The following is an 8,880-nucleotide window of genomic DNA, read 5'->3' as shown; positions in this document are numbered from 1 at the left end:
TGATGGATTTTACCTTTCAACAGAAGCTCCAAGTGAAAGAATACTGGATCCCACAGCCTCTACTTGTTCCTTGCTTGTATCTCACTTCTTCCCTTCCAAAAGATGCACCAAAACACTCAAATATTAGCTCAAACACTCTCTCTTAGCTCAATGGCCGATTAGGGTTTCACACAGGGGAGTTGGGCAGCTGGTGAGGCTGAAATGAGGACATAAGTTTCCTTAAATAGGCCCCAAACCGGGGATTTAGGGTTTCCTCACACAACGCTAACTCGGCGAGTCGGCTCTCTGAATCGTCGAGTCGGTCATTAAACCCACGTGACTGATCCATTTCTACTCGACGAGTCGGACACACAACTCGTCGAGTCACTCATTAAATCCCAAAAACAAATAAATAAATAAATGCAATACATGGGAGTCGGGATGTTACATTAAGTGCTTAATGAATTAAGCCAAGTTATATTTTGCCCCTTTTGGACCTAGGAGTGAAACCCTTACCTCTTGGAGAGTCTAAAGGGATAAAGTTGGAAACTTTATCCACTTAGACCATAGTATGGACTAGATTTGAGCTTTTGAGCCCTTAGAATCGAAGAAAGACGGCTTAACCCATTAAGCTGTTAGGAACCCAATACCCACGATGTGGCTTAGGTCTCTACGTTGTGATGACTGGGCTAAGACTCATCTATTTTGTCATTTAGTGGCCACGACGTGGTGACCAGCTGGATTGACTTTTGACTTTGACCGTTAGCCGTTGACTTTAACCAAGTTTAACTTTAGGTTATTTAGGATAGTTTGAGTAGTAGATTGAGGCTTGGTCCATGGGTGTTGTACAGGTGACCCGTAGAGCCGGTAGTTGGAGCATCATTCGGTTATGCTATCTTTATATCATTGAGGTGAGTTTTCCTCACTATACTCGTGGGTCGAAGGCACCAATGTCGGCCCACTAGGCTATGTATCCTAGTATATTGGATGTTACTATGCTATAGTGATTTGTAGATATGTATGATTATCTATGTTGTATATGATTTATCTTTTGCATATGTGGACATAGTGCGGTATGGGTTGAGGCTTTACTATTATGTGTGTAAGCCAACAGACTGGGGCATTCTAGTATGATGACAGATTGGTTTGAGGCAATCCAGTCCGATGATTGTGGGCCAGGGGTAATCCAGTCTGATGGCTGTGGACCCAAGGGTAATCCAGTCCGATGACTGTGGACCCAGCATGCATGTTTGTATATGTTCTGTTGTGTGGGGTATTTCAGGGATCTCACTAAGCTTTGGCTTACCATTTAAGTGTTATGTTTCAGGTACTTCCGAGGATCAGGGAAAGACGAAGGCGTGATCATACACATCCTTCAATGATACATTTTGGAGATTTTATGATACTCTGATTTTGGGATATTTGTATTTGGATATTTGCTTTTTATGACTTGGGTTTGATTGAACAATGATTTTTACTTAAACTGAAAAACAAAAATTTTATCATGATTTTGGGATGTTACAGATTCTCAGGACTTATCAGATAGTGATGATAGTGATTTTTGAATTCATGAGGATAACATTATAGATGAAACAAATTACTAAAATGGTCCTTTTGGTTTGCAAAAATTTCGTGTTTGGTCCTTATGTTTTATTTTGCACATTGGGCATCCCTAACAATTGCTTTTAATACGCGCTTGGTTCTTACGTCCATTTGTCATTATCCCTCTTTGTTAATACGCCCCACATGCCTAACAGGCCAGGGGTATTTTTGCCTTTTTAATATTAAAAGCCTTATAAGAATGCTTTTCAAATACGTGCCAGCCATTCTTCTTCTCTACGACTTGGACATCTATTCGTCTTCTCTGCAACTTCTTCAATTCAAAAAACGCTAATGGAGATAAGGTGTGATTGTGGTTATCTAACTATTATACGAACCTCGACGACTAAGAAAAACCATGGAAAGTGATTCTATTGTTGTACCGGAACGATAATTTTAGGTTTAATCGATGTTTCACTTGCTCTAAACACTTAATTAAAGTTAGACCTAATTACTGAAATTGCAGGGACCATGATGTGGGTTTCTATGTTGGGTTGATGAAGATAGCTCTGCTCATGCCAACAAAATGAAAGAGCTTCAAAATAAAAATAAAAAATTGAGGCTTTTGCTACTGTGCAATTGAGTTTTTTTGTGGCAACTCTAATTTACAAATTGCACTGCAATTGCATTGTAATTGGTTTCAAACCTTTTGTTTTTGCTTTTTGTCTGGAATGGAATGTAATTTTAGTGGAATGGATTTTAGTTGACTGGAATGGAATGAAATGTAATTGTAGTGGAATGGAATGGAATGGATTGTAATTAACTAGAATGTAATGTAATTTGGTTTTATTATAATTGGAATGTACTTTGGTTTGATTGTAATTGTGTAATGATTGTAATTAGAATGGAATTGTGTAATGTTGTTGGAATGTAATTGGAATGACATACAAATGATAGTAGGATTTTATCAAAAGATAGTAGGATATCATCATAATGTTAACAAAAGATAAAGATGTTATCAAAAGATCATCATAATGTTAACAAAAGATCATCATAATGTTAACAAAAACATCAACACATTGCATAGTGTAAAAAAGCCATTACATTAAGCTACAAAATAAAACAACTAGGATGCTTTCAAACTGCTATCTTTCCCTTATTCCCATCCCCACCTGGTCTCCTATTAACAACACCAATTGCACTGCTTTTACCAGCCCTACTTGATCTCTTCTCACCAGCAACACTTACACTTCTTTGATTTGCACCACCAACACCACTTGCACTGCTTTGACCTGCACCACCATCAGCACTTGCACTCCTTTTACTTACACCACTTGCACTACTCTGACTTTGCAACTCCTTTTGTTATGACCAAGGTTTTTGCATTTTAAGCATGTGACAGATTTCTCTTTCCTTGAAGCCCTACCTAAGGGATAACCCTAAAGTAAAAAAAAGGAAATAATAGAAAGGTATAATATAATTTTAATGTTACATCAACTCTAACAAAGTCAAGTAAAGTTAAAAAGAGAAAATTATGAACTTGAAAACTTTATAATTTTGTATTATTTATTAGATAGATAAAATTGTATAAATTAGAATCAAGTTTGAATTTACATATAAATGCGTATATAAATAGGTGTGGCGAAAGGTGTTTCAATCTCTCAAATGATTAAATTTGAAGTTTATGGACTTGGATTAAGCAGCATTCGTGATTTTACTATCCATAAAACAAAATTAACAAAAAGCCCGTCTAGCTCAGTTGGTAGAGCGCAAGGCTCTTAACCTTGTGGTCGTGGGTTCGAGCCCCACGGTGGGCGATCATCTTTTTACTTAATTCGGTTGTCAACACACTAACAGAGTTATTAAAAAAGGCACAAGTCTAAATTTTATTTTGAAAATAATGTTGATTTTATTACCTTATGTTTTTTTTTGGAAATGTGACTACTTATACTATTGACCAATTTTAAAACACTATACGTTTCTTAATAAAAAAATACCTTTAATTACATTGCTGGTTTCATCATAATATTTTTCAAATCATCCAAATAAACTGTAAAAAGGTCACCAAAATACCTACACAATCAAATCACCCCCATTCAACTTCAAATGCACAGATATAATCTTTGCTTACCTTTCTAAATCCAAGCTCCAATCTTGATACATTATTGTCATCAACCATAAATCATAACATCAATTATTTAAACCATAAGAAAACTTAAACTGTTGATTTTGCCATAAAAACAAGCTAAGTCAATTATTTACAACCATACATAGAGTTTTTATTCCAAACATAACTAAAGCTAAATGCCTCAAAACTATGGCAGCTTATTTTACATGAACACAACTAAAGTAAACTAAACAAAAAAATACCAGTGGAATGAGAACTAAGCTTCACAAGTGAAGAACGTTTGATCCCCAACAACATCACCATCCACCACACCAACATTTCGAGAATAACAACCAAATTCATCCTGGTAATTGTAATTCTGATGATTATCGGCTGAACCTGATAGAACAGAATTACCCATAACCACCATCGAACCATTACAATTCTGCTTGTGACTCAAAACCCTAGATTTTTTCTCACCATAAAACCTCTCACTTCGTTCTTGCTCCACCTTCGTGATCATCAAAGAGGTGTCTTTATCTACTCCGGGCTGAGTATCCATGGAGATCTTCAGAGGGTAATCTATTTTTACTTCTAAATTTCCAATCAATTGACCCATCTCATTTGAGATTTTGATTTTCGTCTTCCTTTTGATCTGTTGGTCGAGTTCTTTCTTAGTTCCCTCTGATTTGAACTTGAGCTTGCTCTTGAATTTGGTTTTTTCGGTAAATTGGGTTTTCAGATTGCCGAAGCTTGAATTTACCCATCCGGTAGCTTGACTACTCCTTTCTCCTTCTACTTCGAATTCTCCATCAAGGAGTACGAACTCAGATTTACGTTGGATCTCCATTGATGGGACTTTATACTTCACAGTTTCAGCGTTTACATCTGTATGATCCAACCAGAGATGTAGATTTGCATCGATAAGCCAAAAGGAGATACCATCAGCAACCTGAAGCCCGATTGAATGTTTTTTGTTATCTAAAAGAAGCCCTAGAAATGGCGTCAAATCGATATCATAAGTAGGAAGATCAAAAGCTCCAATGGAGACAACAGGCTCCCAAAACAGTGGATTGATTCCGCCGGTGAATATCACCGGGAAAGGAATCACTGATCCGACTAATTGACCGTCAATCGTCACCAATACTTCACGGTATGCCCCGTGAGCTCTTCCGGTGGCCAAATGGTTGGTTTCTACATATGAATCTGAAGGATTCATGTACCAGAATTCATCGTCTCCATGAAACGAAACATACAATTCAAGCACCGCTTTGTAAGTCTTCTGAGAAATTTGAAGATTTGTCGTTTGGATATGAAATTCATCTTGAATTCTAAACCAAAACTCCTCATCAAGAGCACCTGATATCGGTAGAACCAAATCTGCTGGCTTATTATACGGATACAACGAATTTAAAACTCGACCGACCTCTAAATTATTCTCATTTTCATGTGAATTAACAGAAATCAATTTTCTATTGAACGAGTTAGCTCCTGATTCTCCCGGAACGATAGATAACGGAACCCTAGCGACTTTATCGGAGTAATAGAGGAAAGATATATTAACGTGGTAAGCGCCGGTGAATTCGTCGTTGACAATGTTTTCGAGCATAACGGCGAGGGTGAGATTGGGCTGAGAAATAATCGAAGAATACCTAGTCACATCCTTCCGAACACTCCAGAAAATACCATCTTCAGTCGGCTGAGCAGTACTCGTACGCAACAACTCTACTCCATCAACCCAGACTCCGGCGATACGGTCGTACTGCTCACCTTTACATTCAGCTCGGAATTCAAGTACGGCAAGGGACCATTCACATGTCGCCGGAGGCGGGGTGTAGCTCACTGTGACAGGTGGACTGCCGTAGGTGTATCCGAAGCTGTGATTGAGTACGCTGACGGAGCATGCCGGAGTAATGTCGTCGGTGGGAAGTGGGTGTGTGACTTCGAAGTACCGTTGAGGTGCGGCATCACTTCTCTGATTACTGAAAGTTTTTGTCGATGATCTGAGAAAATGTGGCTGTGATGATGAGGATTGAATTGGAATGGCGAAGAAGAGAGGGAGGAAGAGGAGAAGGAGGTCCAGGATCTTCATAGTTTTTGTTTTTGTAAATTTTGATAAGAATTTGAAATTTTGGGGGTTTATAAAGAAGAGTGTTACTGTTCAGTGTAAGGAGACTGCGAAGCTTCCTCGTAACCTCGTTGAGGGCATGGGATGTAAATTTGGGAGCATTTATGGATTGGACTTTTCTTTGAGTAGGTGATTCTTCTACGTCAAATTTTGATTCATCGAATGTAATTTATATATATACTAATTTTGAACTACATGATGAACAGGAGTTGATTGGACAATTTTTTTTTTGTTTACTTTTAGTTTATGCAAGTGATTTGTTTTACATGCGTTCTTTTCTCCTTCCACCGAGATTGTCTGTTCTCAATACATTGTCCTTCACCGTTTCTATTTTCCGATAACATTACTCCACCACACCCCACCACCACCGATGTCTCGATATCTGAATACCAGATGCTTTCAAGCCGTCTTCTTCGATTGTGCTTCCCACCCCACCGTATCTGTTCTATTTCCTCACAGAATCCTTTTTTTCCTTCATCCACCGCCATTCACTTCAATCGCTCTCATTTTTATGATTTGCCACATTAGTTTCATTTTTGAGCCGGTTGCTCCCTCCACCGCCTCTCCCACCCAAGAGAGATCGTAGAAAAACTCGAATCCCTGTTTCCTTTTACAATTTTTTTAGTCACCTTCCAAAATCAACCCTCAATTTCGTTTTCTATGGCCTATGGATTCGTTTGCATCTTGGTACCAACTAGCAATTGGGTTTACTTACGTTGTTTTTGCCCATTGTAGCCGCCAAATTCACAACACTTTATCCCATCAACCGATTAATCGAGTCAAGCTCCACTACTTCCATGTTCGTTCCATATTTGGGGGTTAAGTACTGAACTATCTCTAATCAGATCCTAATCCCCATCTACTAATAGAACGCTCATCACCTATCGTCAGCGTCGTTGTCACACTCACAACTTCGAAGCTACAATCTGAGATAGAAGTCGATACATGTATTCCACCGTCTGTACACGGATGTGTATTGCAGCTGATCAGAAGTTCTACTTTTCTCTGTCTCTATTTGCTCCCAGTTTTTATAATTAGGTGTGACGGTTGGTGATGCGATGAAGGTTTGAATCTGATTTGTTGTTTCAGGTGACAAATATTGATCTTTTTGTTCTTTGTTCCGATACGTTGATGTGTTCCTCCAATCTAAATGTTTTATTGTTTTTCTATACTTTCTTTTGATTTATGTGTAATACAGATGGTTTCCTGTTTTTTGGTATGGTACAATGCACACCAATTGTTTGTTGTAATGTTTCACCTGTTGGATTGTTAAATTTAATTAAATTACCTTCATAGGTGCTCAATTTGGGACAATAGGTCTAGAGAAATGACAATTTTCTCATGAAATTGTTAGTTTTTCACCAAAAGCATATGTATGTGTGTGATTGTTTATCTGCTTTTTGTAGATAAATGGGAAGAATTGTACCTTAATATGTCAATGTTTCAGTTTGTTGATGTAGCTAAGTTCTGTATTTTTACTCCATCATATCGTTAGTAAAATATTTGACCTTATTCTTGGGTAATTGTAGGTGAATGATAATCAATGTACTCTTAACTGGGTATTCTAGATGGAGCCGTTTATGGATCTTATACCAGAAAATGAAACAAGCTGTTTTATGGATGCTTACCATAAGAGATTCAACTCCCCTGCCTTAAACACACAAGTAATATAAGAGTTTGTTTTATTAATCTTAATTTTTGTGATGCACAAAGGTATTTTTTTTTCTTATATGTTGTATTTTGTTATTAGTATGTACCTGCTAGGGCATGGACTAAATAGGAAATGATGAATGCTGATTGATAAATAGGCTGAAAGTGGTATGTTTTTTTTTATATAGTTAAGAAAATCTTTCTATTGTTCTAATCTGTTTGGTTGCTTATATGCAGACATTTTGGCTAAAGTCATGTAACTTCACACTGCAAGACTAGATGATGTAAGTTCTGTAATTTGATTCTTTAAAAATCTAATAGAAATGATCATAACCAAACAAAATGAACAATAGATACGATTCAGATGATTATTTACAAATTTTGCTGCATGATATTTTTTTGGTTTCTTGATGATAAATCTATTAATGCATTTTTATGTCAATTTTTATAAATATGAGTGCCTCTTTAACAACAAATGGTTAAAAGATTATTGTCTACACAATGCTAGCTCTTTGTAAATGTCACTTTATGTAAAGGGTAAAGACAATTATTTTCAAATTTGATTGGTTTGGTTAAGTTAAACAGGTTAGGGTAAGGTAGGTATTTTTGTTTGATAATTATATTCATGTTTACCAAATCCTCAGCATAATATACTGATTTGCTTCATTCTTCCAATTTTACCCTTTTACCTGATTTTCTGTTGTATGGAGTTTTCATTCAGAGTTACACTCCACATGAATACATTTTTGAATTCATGCATCCATGTTGGTTTTCCGTTTCATAGTATAATCATCAGGTTACTGTCCATAATTTGGAAAATTTTCTTTGTTTGTGAACTAAACATATAATTTGTCAATTTGCGGGAACCAATACAAAAGTAGCCGGAGCCCGTGAGCCCGATGTATATCTTTTATTAACTTATGTGATGAGATGGACTTTTGTAGCATATTAAAACATAACGGCATAAATTTAAAACAAAAATCATATTAATACCATAAATGATAAAAATAAATAAATAAATAAATAAAAAGTATAACTTTGGTGCATAAAGGTGTTTTAGCCTTTGAATGTGTGACACTGGAAAGACTTTTTTCATGATATTTTAAAAATAAGAATAAGAAACGTTAATTCCTTTCATTTTTCTTATTACTAATGGAGCTGTTGAAGATGAAAAAGATATTTGTAATATAATAAAGGATGACCTTGTGGATGGAGGGATGAATTCTCCTAGACTTTTCACATTTGGCATAGGTATGTATGACTTCTTTTTAATTATCCCCTATGTGGGTATATTTGTAATTTGTACATGTTAATGAATTCAAGATTATTCACAGGTTCATACTGCAATCACTATTTTTTGCAAATGCTTGCACATATGGGAAGATGATGCTATGATGTTGCATATGATGTAGGTCAGTCTCATCAACATTATGAGGGTATATTTGTAATTTGCCCTTTCTTACATATACAAAGAATG

The 8,880-nt window shown here is 36.4% G+C and overlaps 1 protein-coding gene and 1 non-coding gene across 2 annotated transcripts; one reads left to right on the top strand and one right to left on the bottom strand.

Annotated features, from left to right (window-relative positions):
* The first annotated feature begins 3,262 nt into the window (after positions 1-3,262).
* Positions 3,263-3,335, top strand: TRNAK-CUU (transfer RNA lysine (anticodon CUU)). The gene has a single exon. It is a non-coding gene; the product is annotated as a tRNA-Lys (tRNA).
* A 394-nt stretch (positions 3,336-3,729) lies between these two features.
* LOC145132235 (Peptide-N4-(N-acetyl-beta-glucosaminyl)asparagine amidase A protein) lies at positions 3,730-5,862 on the bottom strand. Its single transcript, XM_079066942.1, has one exon. The coding sequence runs from the start codon at positions 5,715-5,717 to the stop codon at positions 3,903-3,905; it is 1,815 nt and encodes a 604-aa protein (XP_078923068.1). The 5' UTR covers positions 5,718-5,862; the 3' UTR covers positions 3,730-3,902.
* Between the last annotated feature and the right edge of the window lie 3,018 nt (positions 5,863-8,880).

The sequence above is a fragment of the Lactuca virosa genome, chromosome 8 (genome assembly GCF_052849685.1).
Source record: "Lactuca virosa cultivar CGN04683 chromosome 8, Lactuca_virosa_CGN04683_v6, whole genome shotgun sequence".
Lineage (NCBI taxonomy): Eukaryota > Viridiplantae > Streptophyta > Magnoliopsida > Asterales > Asteraceae > Lactuca > Lactuca virosa.
The sequence above is the reverse complement of the archived record's forward strand: the minus strand, read 5'-3'. Positions and strand labels throughout refer to the sequence as shown.

What these genes read in the sequence shown, in the direction of transcription:
- LOC145132235 (XM_079066942.1), bottom strand. Translation starts at nt 5,717, where the DNA reads ATGAAGATCCTGGACCTCCTTCTCCTCTTCCTCCCTCTCTTCTTCGCC.